Source organism: Lithobates pipiens, unplaced genomic scaffold (assembly GCF_037356315.1).
Source record: "Lithobates pipiens isolate NorthernLeopardFrog02 unplaced genomic scaffold, aLitPip1_a1.2 Scaffold_27, whole genome shotgun sequence".
In the NCBI taxonomy this organism is placed as follows: domain Eukaryota; kingdom Metazoa; phylum Chordata; class Amphibia; order Anura; family Ranidae; genus Lithobates; species Lithobates pipiens.
In genome coordinates, this window is record NW_027507788.1 from 118385351 (window position 1) to 118406421 (window position 21071).

Here is a 21071-nt window from a genome sequence, read left to right on the forward strand (position 1 = left end):
CTCATTTGCTATCCTCATTGACTCCAGACTCAGAGAAAGACTTTCTCTTAAGATGCGCTTGCGGAAGCCTCCTGTACATTCGAGCTTTGTAGTCCCACCCATGCCTCCCTCACCTCCCATGCCTCCTGGTACCGAGTTGGTCAGGGAAGATGAACCCATGCACCTGGGCTTCACGCGACTCTCTGCGGATGAGAGAGCCTTTAAGAGGAGGGAGAGATTGTGCCTTTATTGTGGCCAGGCAGGTCACTTTTTGAAATCTTGTCCTACCCGTCCAGGGAACGCCCGAACCTTGAGGTCCTGTCATGGACAGACCTTAGGTGGCGTTGTTTCATCCCCAGTTATCCAGAAGGATAAGCCCCTGGTTTGGGTCACCCTTTCTTGGGCTGAGTCGTCCATCGAGATACAGGCTCTAATCGACTCTGGGGCTGCAGGCCTGTTCATTGATGCTGCATTTGTTTCACAGCACTCGATTCCGCTGCAGCTGCGTGACGCTCCACTTGCCATTGAGGCTCTTGACGGGAGACCTTTACAGCCTGCCCATGTGACTCATGAGACGGTGCCGTTGTCCATGGCCGTAGGGGCTCTTCACCATGAGATAATCCAATTCCAAGTTATTTCCTCACCCAGATTTCCACTGATTATTGGTTATCCTTGGTTACAGAGGCACAACCCCTCTTTTGATTGGCTCCGTGCTGAGGTTCTCTCCTGGTCACCACAATGCAGTGAGACATGCTTCCTGAAGGTATCCAAGGTCCTGTGCACCGCTTCACTACCCTCCCTGCCGGAGGAGTACCGTGATTTTGGTGATGTCTTTGATAAAGGTCAAGCCGGTAGTTTGCCTCCACACCGGCCTTATGATTGCGCAATTGACCTTCAACCTGGTGCCATACCTCCTCGTGGCCGGGTTTACCCTTTGTCGTTTTGGAGGATAAGGCCATGGAGGAGTAAGTTGCTGACACACTTTCTCGAGGTTTCATCCGCAAGTCCTCATCTCCTGCTGGTGCTGGTTTCTTCTTTGTGAGAAAGAAGAGCGGTGAACTGAGACCTTGTATAGATTATAGGGGTCTCAATCGTGTCACGATTAATAATGCCTACCCGATTCCATTGATTACAGAGTTATTTGACCGCCTCAAGGGAGCAATGGTTTTCACAAAGCTTGACCTGAGAGGGGCATACAATCTCGTGCGTATTAAGGAGGGTGACGAGTGGAAAACTGCGTTTAATACCAGAACAGGCCATTATGAGTACCTGGTAATGCCTTTTGGCCTTTGTAACGCCCGGGCAGTTTTCCAGGAATTTATTAACGATGTCCTCCGAGATTTGTTGCAATTGTGTGTGGTGGTTTATCTCGATGATATCCTCATATTTTCCAAGTCCCTGGAGAGCCACCACACAAATGTCTGTCGTGTACTTCAGAAACTTAGAGGGAACAATCTCTATTGTAAACTGCAAAAGTGCGAGTTCCATCGTGAACAGGTTACATTCCTGGGCTATGTCATTTCCACTGCTGGTTTTTCAATGGACCCAGAGAAACTGTTGGCAGTCCTACAGTGGCCTCGACCCGTGGGTTTACGTCCTCTGCAGCATTTCCTGGGCTTTGACAAACTACTATCGGAAGTTTATTCGTAACTTCTTGTCCCTGGTCAAGCCTCTGACTAATATGACCAGAAAGGACAGTAACCCACAGAGTTGGTCTCCGGAGTCCATTAAGGCCTTTGAGACTCTCAAGGCTGCCTTTTTTTTTTTCTGCTCCTGTGTTGGCGCATCCTGATCCTACATTGCCTTTTATCCTAGAAGTTGATGCTTCTGAGACTGGTGTTGGCGCACTTCAGTCTCAACGTCCTAGTCCTAACTCTGAGAGTGCTATGCATCCGTGTGGCTACTTTTCAAAGAAATTGTCACCTGCTGTGTGTAATTATGAGATTGGTGACAGAGAGCTGCTGGCGATCATTTTAGCCCTGAAAGAATGGAGACATCTCCTTGAAGGTACCACTGTGCCCGTTCTTATTCTTACTGACCATAAGAATCTTACATTCTTGTCTGAGGCTAAGCGACTCTCTCCCAGAAGGGCGTGATGGGCTCTTTTCTTGTCGAGCTTTAATTACATTGTCTCATTCTTACCCGGTACTAAGAATGTAAGGGCTGATGCCTTGTCACAACAATTTTCCTCCACTTCCAAGTCGGAGTCGGTTCTGGTTCCTATGATTCCTCCTTTGGGTGACAAAATTCTTGCTGCTCAGGTCCATGCTCCTCCTGATAAACCTTATGACCGCTGCTTTGTCCCAGAGAGTCCCCATACTGCAGTGCTCCAGACTTACCATTCTCCCAAGGCAGCGGGCCATCCTGGGAAGAATCAACTCCTTTCAGCCACCTCCCAACAATTCTGGTGGCCTAGTCTACAGGCTGATGTTACTGCCTTCATAGCTGCCTGTCCCATGTGTGCTCAGAGTAAGACTCCACGACACCTTCCAGTGGGCCTCCTGCAACCCATACCCAATGGAGAGAGGCCTTTGGACTTACCTGTCTATGGATTTCATTGTGGAATTGCCCAACTCCCAAGGCAACACAGTTATCCTTATGGTGGTTGACCGGTTCTCAAAGATGTGTCATTGTATTCCACTTAAGAAGTTGCCCACCTTTAAGGAACTGGCTTACATTTTTGCTCGGCAGATCTTTCGCTTACATGGGCTACCCAAGGTGATTGTCTCGGACAGGGGCAGTCAGTTTGTCTCCCGGTTCTGGCGAGCCTCTTGTGCAGAGTTGGGAATCCAGCTTGCGTTCTCTTCTGCGTATCACCCGCAGTCTAATGGGGCTGCAGAACGAGCCAATCAGTCCTTGGAGCAATTCCTACGTTGCTATATTTCTGACCATCATAACAACTGGTCTGACTTATTAACTTGGGCAGAGTTTGCTCACAACAGTGCCTTGAATTCGGCCTCCCGATTGTCTCCATTTATGGCGAATTTATGACGAATTATGGTTTCCAACCTTCCATGTTGGACACAGTGGTGTAGTGGGTAGCACTCTCGCCTACCAGTAAAAAGGGTCACTGGTTCGTATCCCAGCCACGACACTACCTGCCTGGAGTTTGCATGTTCTCCTTGTGTCTGCGTGGGTTTCCTCTTGGTACTCCGGTTTCCTCCCACACTCCAAAGACATGCAGGTGGGTTATTGGCTTCTGTCCAAAATTAGCCCTAGTATATAGTTAATCAGGTTGAAAAAAGACACAAGTCCATCCAGTTCAACCTTAAAAACAAATAAATAAAATAAAAAATAAATAAAATAAAAAATAGAATATATATGAGATGTATGAGATATGAATAGGGACCTTGGATTGTGGGCTCGTTGAGGGTAGAGATGGATGTGAGTGTTCAATGTACAGGGATAGGGACAATTGTAGGCACTCACTCAGGTTGAACTGGATGGACTGGTGTCTTTATTCAACCTTGCTAACTATGTAACTATGTTGCCTGACTCATTTGTTCCACCGAGTATTCCTGCATTAGAGGAGCATCTCCGTGGTCTTCGTTCCACTTGGGTACAAGTCCAGGAGGCTTTGCATCATGCTAATGATAGGTACAGACTCCATGCTGACCGCAGACGCCTGCCTGCGCCTTCCTACCAGGTTGGGGACAGGGTCTGGCTGGCATCTCGCAATCTCCGGCTTTGTGTTCCTTCACTGAATTTTGCACCTCAGTTTATTGGGCCTTTCCGTATCCTTCGCAGGATTAACCCAGTAGCTTAGGCGTTGGACCTTCCTCCAGGTATGCGCATCTCAAATGTGTTTCATGTCTCCTTATTGAAACCGTTGGTCTGTAACCGATTTACCACCTCGGTGCCACGTCCTCATCCTATTCAGGTTGAGAACCATGAAGAGTATGAGGTACAATCCATTGTTGACTCCCGTAGGTTCCGTGGGCGCATACAGTACCTGGTGCATTGAAAGGGGTATGGTCCGGAGGAACGCTCCTGGGTTTCATCCTCTGACGTACATGCCCCTATCCTCCTCCGCGAGTTCCATAGACAGTTCTCCTCCAAGGGAGAGGGGTCATTGAGGGGGGTACTGTCAGGGCTGGCTTAGCCCTTCCTCCTCTGGGCTGGCCGCTCAGCTGTTGGCTAATTGCCAGCTCTCTTCTCTTTCCACAGTTACCAGCTGTTCCTGATGATGCTCGTCTGACCTGCCTATTTAAAGCCTTCCAGCTCACTCTTCCTTTGCCTTTGCGTTGGTCACATCACAAGGAACCATCTCCTGCTGTTTGTTTCAAGACTGGCTTGCTGACATCCCTCCTGGCTTCTTATCCTGCTAGCAGTTGCTCTCCTTGGATCCCTGACTTCTGGCCTGGCTGATTACCCGATCTGGTTAATGAACTTTGGACTGGCTGACTACCCGACTACCTCTGGCTACTGGACTCTGGCTATGCTTGATTACGCTTTTTTCTATTTACCTTTTTATTTTTATTAATAAACAAGTGTGATTTGATTGTACTTCTGTCTCAGTCTGTTTCATGGTTTCTGACAGCGCGGAGCCGTCGCCGCACGGTCTTGGAGGGAAGCGGGTTTCCTGGGTAACTTGGTGTTGCTGGAACTCTTTCCGGTGATGCTGTTGATGGAGCTGTGGGGGGAGGAATGCAGAAATTTGAAGTTGAGGATTAATTGTGATAACATGGGGGTGGTGTAGGTAGTTAATCACATGTCCGCATCCTCGCCTTCGGTCATAAAGGTTTTGCGGCAGTTAATACTTAGGTCTTTGCGGTTGAACGTTTTTATGCATGCCATTCATATCCTGGGGGTGGACAACTCCTTGGCTGACTCATTGTCTCGTTTTCAGTGGGACAAGTTCAGGGAACTGGCGCCCGGCGCAGCAGCAGAAAGAATTCCTTGCCTGGAGTGGATCTGGGCTCTGCCCTTGGAGTCGCTGCGGAATGGATACGGCGGTCCATAAGTGGTTCCACCTGGATGGCATATGAAAAGGTATGGAAAGAGTGGCGGGGATTGGTTCTAGAGGCGGGTATGGATGGCGATGGAAGCGACTGCTGTCTGTTGGTGCTGTATTTTGTGACCAGGAATATGGAATGCGGCCGGTCGGCGTCGTCAATTGATAAGAAAATGGCAGGTTTATCGTTTCTCTTCAAGTTATCGGATTCGGAAGATTGGACAAAAGATTTTTGGGTGCGGCAGATGCTAAAAGACTTTTGGAAATAGAACAAACGGATGGACACGTGGATGGATGTCCGGTCACATATGAGAACTTGGTGGCCATATGTGCGGAGTTGGGATCAATTTGCGCATCTCCGTATGAGGCGTTGTTATTTACAGCAGCCTTTTCATTGGCGCTTTACGGGGAGTTTTGGTTAGGGGAGTTGGTCAGCCTGTCGAAGTGGGTGCCGGGGGGACTGTTGGATCAGGACGTATGGGCGGATTGCCATAGGGTGTGGTTGCATTTGCGGAGGTCCAAAACTGACCAACAGGGGAAAGGAATGGAAGTGTTCCTGTTTGGGTCTAAGGTTTGCCCGGTGGTTGCAGTGCGCGAGTATCGTAGGGTGAGACCTGGGGGGGGGGGGCGTTCCTTATGCATGAGGATGAGTCCTTCTTGTTGAGGTTTCAGTTTGTGTCGGTGTTTAGAAGATGTTTACATGCGGTAGGGTTGGTAGGGTCGGAGTATGCCTCACACTCCTTCCGCAGTGGGGTGGCCACGGAAGCTGCCAGATGTGGGTTTGATGAGGCATCGGTGCACAGGATCGGTAGGTGGGAGTCGAAGAGGTTTCGGTCATACATCAGACCACAGCTGGCGGTTGGGCATTCCCAATAGTGTTTTAAAAAAAAAAGGGGTGGACATGGTTAAGTGAATTCTGATTTGGGGCTTGCTATAGGTGCGTTGTTCTGATGTATGTTTGTCATTCTGTTGTGGTTTCTCGTTTCAGATGGAGGTTCAGTACGTCTCGTTTGGATCATGGGCCACTCATATGTTTGTTGGGGGGCCAGGAGAGGAGACATGAGGCCGGATGGTAGGCAACTGGGGATTTCCAGGAGAGAAGCTGACTTGCGTTGGTTGGGAATACCAGGCATGAAGTAGGACAGGGTGATGGTGGAGGTGGAGAGGTATGTACGGCTGGACAGACCCCCGGATGTGTTAGTAATTCATGCCGGGGGAAATGATCTGGGGGTTCGGACGGTCAGGGACTTGATCGGGGACATAAAATCGGATTTTGTGAAGCTCTGGACAAGATTTCCAAGTATGGTCCTGTTGTGGTCTGACATTGTGGCCAGGACACAGTGGAGGTGGGCTAGATCAGTGACGAGCATCCAGAAGACGCGTATCCGGATCAATAAGGTGGTGGGGAGGTTTGTGGTCCAGAACGAGGCCTTGATGATTAGGCACAGGGAACTGGAGACTAATGTGGGCCTTTATCTAAGAAACGATGGGGTGCATCTCTCCGACGTCGAAGTCAACCTTTTTGGGCTGTGGTGTTATCTTTCTGGTGGTCTTTGACGGTGGCGGTAAATAGAGGTGATCTGAAAGGGGTGGGGGGCTCATTGGTAATATGGGACCCTCTGGTGTATTCCTGAACGGTGGATGGAATACTGGGATGGTTTCACTGCAGGAAGGGTTTGTCTCCGAGCGGTCACAGCTGGAGGCCTGTTATGTGAGCTGGTAAGGAGTTAAGGCCTCTAGGAGTGAGCCAAGGTGAAGGGGAGGAACAGGACAAAAGGGGGGCGGAGCTGGCCCGTGGTCTCAGTGCACGGACGAACAACGGGAGGAGGCAGCTTTCCCACCCTCCCTCCCTAATTTTGATGTTTTGTGATCATTGTTGTGGTCTTATTCCTGCTTGTGTTTTTCTTTCAGGGGAAGATTGACGGTTGTCACCACAGCAGAAATCGGCTCTTCTGGGGGCTGCAGCTTTATCTTTCTGGTGGTCTTTGATGGTGGCGGTAAACAGAGGTGATCTAAAAGGGGTGGGGGGCTCATTGGTAATATGGGCCCCTCCGGTGTATTCATAAACGGTGGATGGTTTCACTGCAGGAAGAGGTTGTCTCCGAGCGGTCACAGCTGGAGGCCTGTTATGTTAAAGGTACCGCAGTGAGGTGGTGTTATGTGGTAAAGTGGGTCACCGTCAGAGATCACCAGACTGGGTTTAACAAAAGTTTTGTTTAATGTTTGTTGTGGCTGCATATATATATATTTATATATATATTTTTTGAAGTGAGTAATTTTTGGTTGTGTTAATAAAGGCTGTTGTGGCCATTTTACTCCATAAAGAAAGTGTGGTCTCATTATTATAGGGGTAATGAGAGGGGTGGAGAAAATGGTAGCAAGTTAAGAAAAGGGGACATTTGGGCTTCACGAGTCATGAATTGTTGGTCTGATAGTACACATAAAAGTTCATTGATAAAAACGGCATGCAGTTTCCCCACAGGGGAACCCTGAATCAAAATGAAAAAAGAAAAATGCATGGGGGTCCCCTTAAATTCCATACCAGGCCCTTCAGGTCTGGTATGAATATTAAGGGGAACCCCGCACCAAAATAAAAAAAATGGCATGGGGTCCCCCTCAAAATCCATACCAGACCTGGGTATGGATTTTAAAGGGAACCCTGCGCCAAAATGTAAAAAAAAATGGCGTGGGGGCAATCCAAACCAGACCCTTATCCGAGCATGCAACCTGGAAGGCCACAGGAAAAGAGGGGGGGCGATAGAGCGTCCCCCCTCCTGAAACTTACCAGGCCACATGCCCTTGACATTGGCAGAAGGCTTTGGGGTAGTAGCCCCCCCCCAAAGCACCTTGTCCCCACGTTGCTTGGGAGAAGGACCTCATCTCCACAACCCTTGCCGGGTAGTTGTAGGGGTCTGGGGGTGGGGGGTTTACCGGAATCTGGAAGCCCCCTTTAACAAGGGGACCTCCAGATCCTGCCACCCCGTGTGAATTGATAATGGGGTACAAATGTTCCCCTACCATTTCACAAAAAAAAGTGTCAAAAGGGTTAAACACAAGAGATGGTTTTTGACAAATCCTTTATTAATTTCTTCTTCTTTACGCTTCTTCTTCCATCTTCTTTCTTCTGGCCTTGCTTTGGTGTTCTTCTTCTTCCTCCATCATCTTCTTCTTCATCTTCTTCTTCCTCCACTCTTCTAGTCCCGCATCTTGCTCTGGCTTCTTCTCCGCTCCGTCCGCACGATCTGCCTCAGGGGAGTCTTCCGCCGTGTGACGCTTCTGTTCTTCTGACACTCCTTATATAATGGAGGGTGGTTACCAGGTGGCCCCGCCCTCCGTTATATAAGAAGAGAGACTGTCAGTGACTGCTTCAAATGCTACCAAATCTGTTGCCATTTGCAGGGATCAGGCCTGACTCTGCGAACGCTGCAGTTATGTGTTTAGTAAGTGACAGTGATCGATTGATACTGCACTTGGGTGGGCTGGGGCGGAGGGGTTAACGCAGGTGCTAGCAGGTATCTGGGCTGATCCTGCTAATGCTGCATTTTTGGGAACCCTAAACTACTGGGGACGCTATTATAGTTCTGATCAGATCAAAAATATTGATCCATTCAGACACTATACTACTAAGGAGGTGTATGGTGCGTGTGTGGGTGTTAGCGCTACTGGCACTAATCTGACACTGCCTGGGCTGACGCAGACCCTGACTGACGCTAAAACCTAACTGATATCACCCGCCGGGTGATCAGGGGGTTAAACCTTTATTAGGTATTATATGGCAGGTGCCCTGGCACTATAAAAAAATAACTAACTAACCAGCATCCCATGATACTAATACGGTGATCACTGGTGACAGGGGTGAGAGGGTTAACTGGGGGTGAGCAAGGGGTTAAAACCTTTATTCAGTATTATATGCTATAAATACTGACCATGAAACTAACCAACTAACTGGCTAACCCATGACACTAATACGGCGATCAGAATATAGATCTATACACTGTATTAGTGACACTGTGACAGGGAGTGAAGGGGTTAACTGGGGGGGGGGGGTGAAGGGGGGGGAGCGATCAGGGAGTGACAAGTGTACCTATGTGTACTGGTGTTAGTGTAGTGTTGTGCAACTCATGGTAAGATTTTCTCTCTCCTCTCTCTGGAACGAAAGGAGTTCCACGAGGGGAGATGACATAATTTCCTCTGCCTGTGTTTACAGTCTCTCATTCGTCAGAAGCGATCGCCAGGTCCAGGCCATTGATCATTGGCCTGGGCCTGGAGATTGATCGGTTCTGATGCAAATCCGATTGCGTGCCCGACGTATGCCTACGACAATTTGCCCAGGAGAGCCGACCTGCTGCAGGATGACAGCAGTTAGTGGGCTACTGGTTAAAGTGAATTCTCTGTACTGCTGCATTGGTCCCTTATTGTAACTACCAAACAACTCTCCTGTTGCCTGGCCTTAATTTAGACATACCTTGTGGATCAATTACATAACTGACCTTTCCAGGTGTCACATAGAGAGGTTGCTGGGTGGCTTCATCAAAACTTTTCTATTAAGCCCCATGAATTAAAGTTATGCTTCTGTCTGAAAATATACTGTACATAGACCACCTAATTTTATGTGGTTTATGAATATTTTATTATATAAAATTAGTGTACATACAGTAATTTTATATTATTACTGATTATCGTGACTATGTTTTTTGCAGGCACAAACTGGATGATTGAGATCTTGAGCTTACTTAGGACATATGGAAATCCTACTTGGTGTAATAGTGTTCCAATCTGGCTCCGATCTCCTTGGTTTGAATCTGTGGAGGGCCAGTCACAGATGATAGATATTACCCCTCCAAGAGTGTTTACCTCTCATTTACCATTCCCCATCTTCGCAAAGTCATTTTTCACATCTAAAGCAAAGGTATGTTACTTAATGGTTCTAAAGCCAAGAATTTTGTTTACAAATGCTTTCCTTGCATTAAAGTGATTGTAAAGTCTTGTTTTTTTTTTCCTATAAAAATAACCAACATGTTATACTTACCTGCTCTGTGCAGTGGTTTTGCGCAGGGCAGCCGCGGACATTGCTGGATCGAGAGGGAGCTCAGGTAAGTATTTGGGGGCTGGGGAGGGCTGCTTTAGGGAAAAAAATGTCCTATCCTGATCCGGTGCCATGCCCTTCTACATCACTGCTAGTCTGTGTTTCTCTCCTCACAGGACACAGAGCCAGCAGCGGGAGCCATTGGCTCCTATTGCTGTCAACCAAAGCCTGTGAGGTGGGAGCAGGGCAGGGTTGTCCAGGCCAGGCTGTGTGTGTCTTTGGACACACACAGCCTGCTTGGGAGTGAGCCCTTAGGTGTGCCCACATGGCAAGTGACTTGCTATGGGGGCACACACAGAAGAGAAGGAGCCAAGAGGGCTGTCAGGGGACCCCACTCTGTGTAATATCCTTTACAACCGCTTTAACTTACAGAATTGGCCAAAAGTTTATAAACACCTGGCCATCAAACATATACAACCTTGTTGGACATTCCATTCCTTAACCATGTGCATTAATATGGAGTTACCCCCTCCCCCCACCCCCGTTCGCAGCTATAAAAGCCTCCAAACCCAGTGGCGGACGGTGCTCAACATTTTTTTGAGGGGGGGGGGGGGGGGCACAAACTGAAAAGTTCTGAGAAAAACCCCCATCAATCGCAGTCACTGTGCCCATCAATTGCCGCCACTGTGACCATCAATTGCCGCCACTGTGCCCATCAAACGCAGCCACTGTGCCCATCAAACACAGCCACTGTGCCATATCAAATGCTCTCACTGTGCCATATCAAATGCTGCCACTGTGCTCCATCAAATGCAGCCTCACTGTGCCCCATCAAATTCAGCCTCAATGTGTCCCATCAGATGCAGCCACTGTGCCCCATCAAATGCAGCCTCACTGTGCCCCATCAAATTCAGCCTCAATGTGTCCCATCAGATGCAGCCTCACTGTCCCATCAAATTCAGCCTCACTGTCCCATCAAATTCAGCCACACTGTCCCATCAAATGCAGCCTCACTGTGTCCCATCAAATGCAGTCTCACTGTCGCATCAAATGCAGCCCCACTGTGTCCCATCAAATGCAGTCTCTGTGTCCCATCAAATGTAGCCTCACGGTGTTACATCAAATGTAGCCTTACTGTGTTCCATCAAATGCAGCCTCACTGTCCCATAAAATGCAGTCTCACTGTGCCATCAAATGCAGCCTCACTGTCCTATCAAATACAGCCTCACTGTGTCCCATCAAATGCAGCCTCACTGTGTCCCGTCAAATGCAGTCTCTGTGTCCCATCAAATGCAGTCTCTGTGTCCCATCAAATGCAGTCTCTGTGTCCCATCAAATGCAGCCTCACTGTGTCCCATCAAATGCAGCCTCATTGCCCCATCAAACGCAGTCTCACTGTGCCATCAAATGCAGCCTCACTGTCCCATCAAATGCAGCCTCAATGTCCCATCAAATACAGCCTCACTGTGTCCCATCAAATGCAGCCTCACTGTGTCCCATCACATGCACCCTCAATGTCCCATTAAATGCAGCCTCACTGTCCCATCAAAATGCAGCCTCACAGTCCCATCAAGTGCAGCTTGTGTCCCATCAAATGCAACCTGTGTCCCATCAAATGCAGCCTCACTGTCCCATTAAACCCCCTTCCGCCACATTCTCTATGGGAGGTCCGGACTGGCACTTACCTTGCTGTGGTGTCCTCTCCATAGGGGGCACCGTGAAGAAGCTGTTCGGCGTGATGGAATGCACCACAAGGCAGGACAAAAGCCCACAGATGAAGCGCCTCATCGTGGCGCTTCCCATAGTGCACTGTGTCCGGCGCCCAAACACAGTGCACTTAAGGACCTTTATTTCTAGTTTTTTCTATACATTACACTATATACATATTACCAAAAGTATTGGGACGCCTGCCTTTACACACACATGAACTTTAATGGCATCCTAGTTTTAGTCTGTAGAGTTCAATATTGAGTTGGTCCACCCTTTGCAGCTATAACAGCTTCAACTTTTCTAAGAAGGCTGTCCACAAAGTATAGGAGTGTGTCTATGGGAATGTTTGACCATTCTTCCAGAAGCGCATTTGTGAAGTCAGGCACTGCTTTTGGATGAGAAGGCCTGGCTCGCAGTCTCCATTCTAATTCATCCCATACATATTCTATTGGGTTGAGGTCAGGGCTATGCATGCTAGTCAAGTTCCTCAAACCTAAACCTGCTCATCCATGTCTTTATGGACCTTGCTTTGTGCACTGGTGCGCAGTCATGTTGGAACCAGAAGGGGTCTTCCCCAAACTGTTCCCACAATGTTGAGAGCACGTAATTTTCCAAAATGACTTGGTATGCTGACACCTTGACTGGGATGCCATTAAAGTTCATGTGAGTGTACACAATACTTTTGGTAATATAGTGTATATACAGAAAGATAGTACTAGCGTTGAACCAAACCTACATAAAGCACTTATTTCTTACCAATATCAAGTGAGGTCACTAGTCAGGGAACACCTTAAATCCAGTGAGACTTTTCCTCCTTTGTATTAAATTTTGTATCCTATGTCTGTCTCTTGGTGTGTAAAAGTTGTCTCTAATTAATATTTATTTTTCTAAGATTATCTACGTAATGAGGAACCCTAAGGATATTCTTGTATCCTTATTTCATTTCTCAAAGATGGTTTGCCATTATAAAGATCCTGGAAGTTTTGAAGAATTCTTTGAAGACTTTTTGCAAGGCAATGGTGGGTATATACCCAATGACAAAATACTTGTTATTGAAGCTTTTTGCGTCTGTAGGCTGGGAAGAAGAGTAATTAGTTGGACAGCAGACATATCACTGTTTAAATGGACCTCTATTTAGGTGCAGTGTGGATATTTATAAAACAGAAATTTGATATGTTGTTCATTACAGTACTGCTGGTTTAACCCCCGCTCTTCCACCCCACATGAGTAACAACAGACACAATCGAACAGTTGAACAGTGAACATTTATTTTCTTCCTGCAGTCCATGGTGTTATCAGTAGTGCAAGGAAGTATGAGCTGCCTCTTCTTCTTGTTCCATATTAAGTAGCTAACCCCTTTCCCTTAGCGAGCTGGCCGATGCGCTTCTGAAAGACACCTTGGTAAATTGGAATGCTGGAAATCCCAGACCTCACCTGCCTCTCTTGCCTCCTGCAAATCCTCCCAGGCCAGTTCGGGAAAGTCCATGTGCCCCCGGTCTACTCTGTGCGCTTGGCAGCTACTTCCCAGTCATTGTGCAATGATCCATCCCAGCCAGGATGCCTGATTTATTTTCCCAGGATTTCTGGTGTAGATTGTAGGCTTGAACTATCCAGCTCTGAGGTCTCTGAACCCTCAGGCTAGGTTAGGTTCCTGCTCTCCAGCACTGGGACCTCTGAAACCCCAGCCCTTTGAGCGCTGCTCCTGAAGGTCACATTGTGAAGCTTCTCTGGACCCAGACTCTTCCCATCTCCTCCCAGGGAGCATGTGACCCCAGTATATGTGTATGTTCCGCATCTGCCCATACAAATTAATGATTGGGCCAGGGCCATATACACTGCCTGCTCTTCAGTCCCTGCCCCGCCTTCTTTCCAGAACATTACCCTGGAGAAGCAAGAGAGGTCTTCCAGGGTGAAGAACAATTGGTGACACCCCCCTCTATTCTACTGCTCCTCCCAGACCCAGATCAACCCACCAGGCACCCGCAAAGAAACTCTAAGGCACTGGCAATTTCTCCTAACTCTAACCTGTTAGCACCCACCTAAAGGTGGTGGGTACTACATATATGAAGCATGATTTATATAATACTTTCTATATGACTTGATTCCATGTATTACTCACTTCTATGTATGTGTGGTTACTCCAATTTGCAATGTTCCAAGATTGTATTTCTCTCTAAGATTATTCCTCCTTGTCACAGGTGGTGACAGCCCAACTTCACAAGTAATAGCTCAGCCTTCTCATGTGTTTTTTTGCATTAATATAAAAGACATGTCCTGGATCTATAGTTGTGTTCAAAATAATAGCAGTCCAATATCACTGGCTAGATCACTCACTGTTTTTGGTATTTATTATATTTTGACATGGCGAATAATTTAATAGTAGGTGTAGTAGAGTAATAGACAACCAACAGACCCAACAGTCATGACAGTGATTATGCTGATTCTGTGTAATTGAATCATTCATTGTTCAAAATAATAGCAGAGTTGGAGTTCAATTAGTGAGGTAATTTAGTCTGTGAAAAAACAGGTGGTCCTTATTTAAAGGAGGAAGGCAGCAAATTTTGTACATGCTAGCTATAGTGCAGTGATGGCGAACCTTGGCACCCCAGATGTTTTGGAACTACATTTCCCATGATGCTCCACTACACTGCAGAGTGCCAGAGCATCATGGGAAATGTAGTTCCAAAACATCTGGAGTGCCAAGGTTCGCCATCACTGCTATAGTGCATTTCTCTCTGAAAATCTGTGTAAAATGGGTAGGTCCAGACATTGTTCAGAAAACAGTGTACTTTGAATAAAAGGTTGATTGGAGAGGGGAAAACATATAAAGAAGCGCAGAAACTAAAATGATCTCAGATGCTTTAAAATGGCAACCAAAACGTGGAAGAAAATGGAAAACTACCATTTAAATGGATCAAACAATAGCCAAAATGGCAAAAACTCAGTTAATGTTACCTGCGAGCATTGTAACAAGTAGAAGACACCTATGTGAAGCCAAGCTATCGGCAAGAAGCCTCCACAAAGTCCAATTGTTGAAAAAAAGGACATGTGCTAATGAGGTTACAATTTGCCAAAGCACATTTTGATTGGCCTAATGAGAAATGGCACAATTTTTTGTGGATTGGTGAAAGCAAGATTGCTCTTTTTGGGTCTAGAAGCCACATACAGTTTGTCAGACAACCTCCAAACACTGAATTCAAGCTAAAGTACACTGTGAAGATAGTGAAGCTTGGTGGCGCAAGCATCATGACATGGGAATGTTTCTCATATTATGGTGTTGGGCCTATTTATCACATACCAGGGATCGTGGATCACTCTAAATACATCAGAATTCTTAAAAGGGTGATGTTGCCTTATGACTAAGAGAAAATGACCTTGAAATGGGTGTTTCAACAAGACATTGACTCCAAATACACCAGTAAGTGATCATCATCTTGGCTCCAGACCAACAAGGTTAACATTATGGAGTGGCCAGTACAATCCCTGGACCTTAATCCAATAGAAAACTTGTGGGGTGACATAAAAAAATGCTGTTTATGAGGAATAACCAAGAAATGCAGAGGAATCGTGGAATGTAGTGCAATCATCCTGGGCTAGAATACCTGTTCAAAGGTGCCAGAAATTGGTCAACTCCATGCAACATAGATGTTAAACAGTAGTTATACAACTAAATATTAGTTCAGTGATTTACAAGAAAGCTAAATCTTCAAGCGTTTTTCAGTTTATATAGTAAATGTTTGAGTTTGTAAAGAAAAATGCAGACAGTGCTATTTTTTGGAAAAGCCTAATGCCGCGTACACACGACCGGACTTTTCAACATCAAAAGTCCGACGGAATGATTCCGGCAGACCATTCGATCGTGTGTGGGCTGCAGCGGACTTTTGATTTGCAAAAGTCTGACAGACTTTAGAAATGGAACGTTTCAAAATTTTGCGCCAGAACTCTGCCGGACCCAGTTCCTACCGAGAAATCCGCTCGTGTGTATGCTAGTCCGACGGACAAAAACCGTCGTGAGGGCAGCTATTGGCTACTGGCTATGAACTTCCTTATTCTAGCCCAGTCGTACATCATCACGTTCGAATCCGTCGGACTTTGGTGTGATTGTGTGTGGCCAAGTCCGTTCATTCGGAAAGTCCGTCAGAACTCTGTCGAAAGTCTGTCGGACCTAGTCCCTCGAAAAGTCCGGTCGTGTGTACGTGGCATAATATTCATTTTTCTTCTCTTCTGTAAAGCAATAACAAATATTCTTCATGTTTTGATTTGGAATAGACTGTGCAGTGTTTTCTGAAAGCATTTGCTTGTATGGATATAAAAGCTAAAGATTTGTAGCTACCATAAAAGTAAATGCAGGTTAGAAATGCACAGAAAAGTGCATCTCACACATATTGTTTAGACACCAGCCAAACCCATGTGTTTCTTTGACCATTAGAGGTAGAGTGAGTACTTTTTGATTGTGAAAAATCCCCTCTCACCATAACCTGTGTGGTTATACTGTGCCAAATCCCAGCGTTTATGTCTTGTTTTCTCAAAATCTAGGATAGGTTGACATATGTGTTGGCATTACCAAGTGGAAATCGTGTTTAGGGCGTTATGCATTCAGGGATGTACAGTATGTCCAAAATATTGACTACCTGCATTATAGCATCCAGTACTCTGAATAGCAGCAACATATTTCAACCTGTAATAGATTTTGAAAGACAAGACTTGTGTCTTTCTTCAACCAAACTAACTATGTAACTATATGTGACTAATACTGTATATTCACAGTTTATTTGCCTTCCATGTAGTTCTATACAGCTCATGGTTTGATCATGTGAAAGGATGGATGCAAATGAAGACAAATAAGAACTTCTTTTATATCACTTATGAGGAACTTCATCAGGTAAAGGGTCAGAATTATTATTTTTGGGGTCCTTTCTGTGATGACAGACATCCCAACCTGCAAAAATTCATTTCAGTGAGGTGGCGCTTCACGCCCACAAACGCTCCCCCGCCCCGGGGCAAAGTATTTTTTAAATCACTTTCTCAATATTTTTTCACAGTGCTTCTGGGGAAGGGGCTGGGTGGCAGTGGACGGTGTCAGTAGTTTCTTTACTTTTAATATTTAAATAATTACATTTTTTTTTTTTACACTTTAATTTGTTTTCAATTATTTTCACAATGAATTTTGCGGGAAGGGGGTTGGGGCAGTGGACAGTGTTGGTAGGGCAGGGGAGAATGGTGTCAGTAGTTTATTTTATTTTTTTACACTTTTTCATTTTTTAGAATTTTTTTACAATATTTTATTTTTTATTTTTGGGGGCTTTGGTGAGATGTCAGGGGTCTAAACAGACCCCTGACATCTCCCCTTTGAGACAGACAAAGGGACTGAGAACACATTCCCCAGTCCCTTTCTCAGCACTAAAGATGAATGAACAGGAGACAGAGGCTCCAGTCCATTAATAAACCGAGCAGAGTAAACATAGTTTACTGCTTCAGTTTAGCCGTCAGCCGCTCGAGGAAGAGACGGAAAGGCGACTGTCATGATCACAGTTGTCTCCCGCCTTCCGATCATTCCCGGAGATCGGAAGGTGCTTGCTGGTGTGCGGGAGCCGCCGTAGAAATCCGGGGGACTTGAGATGTCTGTGATTAGCTCTTCAATGCAATTCCAGTCTAGACTATGGTTCCCCAGCCTTTTCACTCAGGCAGCAGTTACAGTACAAGTTTTAGTACTCTGTTAAAATAGAATGCTTACCAGAGCAGTCTTGTGGGAATATTTAATTGCCGTAGAAGACTGAGTCAACCAAAGAACTAACATCAATACATGTACAGACATCTGAGTCCAACAAGCCCAAGATGGCTGCTAGGAGTCAAACTGCACATGGATCTACACAGAGCGCCTGTGCGTGGACTGACGGAGAACTATAGTTGGGCAAGCCCTTCGAGCCAAGCAAAAGTTCGGCCCAAACATTGCCTGTTTGCCCATTTGGCAAACACTCGATTTTGAGCGGCGCTCGGTGCGATATTCGCCCGCTGAGCCCCCCTATAATGCACTGCGCGCTGCTCAGTTAATGTTTAAGCCCTGATTGGGCAAAGCACAGTGAATAGCTGGTCGTTAAGGACCGGGCCGGAAAGCCTCCGGGTCTGGTATGGATTTTAACTACTTCTGGACCGCATTTATTATGGCAGGGCGGCCCTGGTACGCAAAATCACATACCTGTAAACAAAGCACACCGCTGATCTGTCAGGAAGGAAAAGTGAGAGATTGCGTTTCATCTAAGCTGAATCACGATCTCTCTCTTCCTCCAGTGAATCCACTTCCCCCACCTCCAGGTAGAAACACCTCCCAGGAAACACATATGACCCCTGGATCGCTCAAAAGTGTTAACTCCTTCCCTGCCCGGTCATTTATACAAGGGCCAATGCATTTTTTTGCACTGATCACTGTATTAGTGTCAGATTTGACCCTGACACAAAAAGTGTCACTTAGGGTCAGATTTGTCCACCGCAATGTCGCAGTCGCGCTAAAAATCACAGATTGCCACCATTACCAGTAAAAAATAAATAAAAATAAAAGTCCCTAAATCTATCCCGTAGTTTGTAAACGCTATAACTTTTGCACAAACCAATCAATATACACTTAATGGGATTTTTTTACCAAAAATATGTAGCAGAATACAAATTGGCCTAAATTAATGAAGAAATTTGTTTTTGTCATTTTTTTTCTTTTTTTTGGATCTGTATTATAATAGAAAGTAGAAAATATTGTGTTTTTTTTTTTCAAAATTGTCTGTCTTTTTTTGTTTATAAACACAAAAAAAAAAACTTTTGATAAAATACCACCAAAAGAAATCTCTATTTGTGGGAAAAAAAGAGATCAATTTTGTTTGGGTACAATGTCCAACTCTATAGAGAACTAAGTCAGAAGTAATTTGAATCTCATAAGTTCCACCAAAGACAGGGCTCCATAGAAAACAAGTAGTGTGGCTGATGAGAGCAAAAGCCATGAAAGAGGTAAGGTCATATGGCAACACCTCTCATAAGCCATTTTTTTAATAAGCCCACGCAGGCTCTAAGCCCCTAAAAGAGCACCAGACATAGGCTGGTTGCATACAATGGGTGGCATATACTATAGCGTTCCTTACACGTAAACAGAACAAAAGTTTGAAACGCTTTATTGAGACAACCTTTAGTAAAGCTGAAATTGAGCAAATCGTGCATTGTTTCTGTACACTGAGGCCAAACGTACAAAAACACTGGGAGCCCAACAAATTGCTTGAGGAAGGAACCACATTTTTCATGGGGGTGATCCCACTAACCCCCCCCCCCCCCCCACATTAATGATTAAACTCTCTACTATTTTTTACAATTATGATTATTCTGTCTTTCTTATTATCATCATCAGTCTATCATTTTGTGAATCACATGATTCATTGAAATGACGGAGCATTTAAGGTTGATATGTAAATATAAATGTACTCATGTATCATGTAGCAGTATGACTGTATCTGGTATTTGAATATTTGCAATTGATGAAAGGTTATAAAAAAAAAAAGAAGGAAAGGAAAGTGAACTGTTTTTAACTTCACTATGACCCACGATAAATGTTTAGGCACTCCTCAGGCTTACAAGGTCCAGTAAATTGGATGTTGTTGATAAGTGAGGGTGCAGGCTGGGAAGAGTTTTGTGCAGATCCAAAATACACTGTAGAAATAGAAAGAAAAAGCCTGCCCCCCCCCACACCTCTCCTGGCCCGACCTGAGTAGTTAGCAGGTAAAGCCTCAACTCGATTCATCCGGCCCTTCCCCAGTATGTTTCGCCCCACCCTTTCTATTTATACAGTTTTTAACTTCAGTAATCAGGGAAAATTTATTGGTATAATGTACCAATAAACTGAACACAGAGTACCCAGGTTCATGCATTAAAGGGTTGTCTTTTTTGTTTTTGTTTCAAACTATAGGCATATGCTGCATTTAAATTAATGTTGAAGATGCAATGCATTAGGAAATGGATACTTCTACTAACGATTTTTCTCTTCATCCAGGATCTCAGAGGAAGTGTGGTAAAAATTTGTGATTTTTTGGGGAAAGAATTACATGAAGCACAGACTGATTTAGTTGTAAACAATTCATCTTTCAAAACAATGAAAGAGAACAAGATGTCCAACTACAGTTTACTTCCTCAGGATCGTATAGATCAAACCAAAGGTTCATTTATGCGCAAAGGTAAAAATCTGATTTAATATATGCTATCAGTTTTAAATAAAGTGTCAATAAACCTATTTGCATATGCGTGGACTAATAGTGCATTGAATTACTGTACCTACCTTTTTTTTTCACTTACATTGGTCAATACCCTATTACTCCGTAGCTTAGTGTGGAATATGTGGGTAGTACTCTCTGCTAGAGTGCGATGAATCCTGCACATTTTCTTGTGCCTGGAGCAACAGCGCAGATTGGTGCTCTAGTCATGTGTCTTCATGTTTAAAATGAACAGGATCCAAATATTATATAAAGAATGTAAAATAAAGGCTATAGGCCAGTGATTCTCAACCAGGGTTCCTCCAAAGGTTGCTAGGGGTTCCTTCAGCATTGGGCAATTTCTGCCTCTCAGATAAGTTCCCACCGACACCATTGATCTTTTTAGCTATCTGTAAGGGGGTAATTCTTCCCAATGACCACAAGTGTGAGGACCATTCTTTCCACTAACCATTACACTAATGTATCATGAGTTGTAGATTTCAAATTTTTATCAGGGGTTCCCCCAAGACCGGAGAACTATTTCAAGGGTTCCTCTGTGTTGAAAAGGTTGAGAAAGGCTGCTATAGGCATAACAATTGGATACTGTAATTAAGAATGTTTATTAAAATAAAGATTTTTAAAGCTCTCAAAGCTGAAGTTGGAGTTTATCACCCCACCTGATGCACCTGTCACAGCCTGCAGCCTCTAACTCAGCATGCCCAGAATAAACTCTCTTCCTACCCAAACTACAGTACAAAAAATTATCCATAAACGGCCCTTTAATCACCTGCCAACCAGCCGGCATCATAATACTGTGGCAGGTCAGCACGATTCCGGCGAACCGTTGTAGGTGTACGCCTGTCCCTTTAAGCGAGATAGCAGGCGCACGCCTGCTGCACAGCGGGGGTGCCGATGCTTGTAACCAGTAGTGATGGCCGAACGGTTCGCCCAGCGGTCGTTTCGCGGCGAATTTCGGCTGTTCGTGGTCCGCTCGTTCGGCGGACTATTGCCGCCTTTCGCCCGGCGGACTTCCGTGTTTACTGTGTAAAAGAACTTTGACCTATGATGACACATCCATCATGGGGTACAGGACAGCCAATTGAGACATTACAGCACATGGACACTTGGACATTCCCCCTAACTTATAAATACACCCGATCTGGCGGCCATTTTACATTCTTTC

General features: G+C 45.5%; 1 protein-coding gene across 1 annotated transcript in view; it reads left to right on the forward strand.

Moving 5' to 3' along the window:
* LOC143934093 (sulfotransferase 2A1-like) overlaps positions 1–21071 on the forward strand; it is a 448037-nt gene that overhangs the window by 412261 nt on the left and 14705 nt on the right. The window contains exons 4-7 of the mRNA XM_077457405.1: positions 9634–9842; positions 12562–12688; positions 16457–16551; positions 19693–19873. Coding sequence (XP_077313531.1) covers positions 9634–9842; positions 12562–12688; positions 16457–16551; positions 19693–19873 — 612 coding nt within the window. The remainder of the gene's footprint in view (positions 1–9633; positions 9843–12561; positions 12689–16456; positions 16552–19692; positions 19874–21071) is intronic.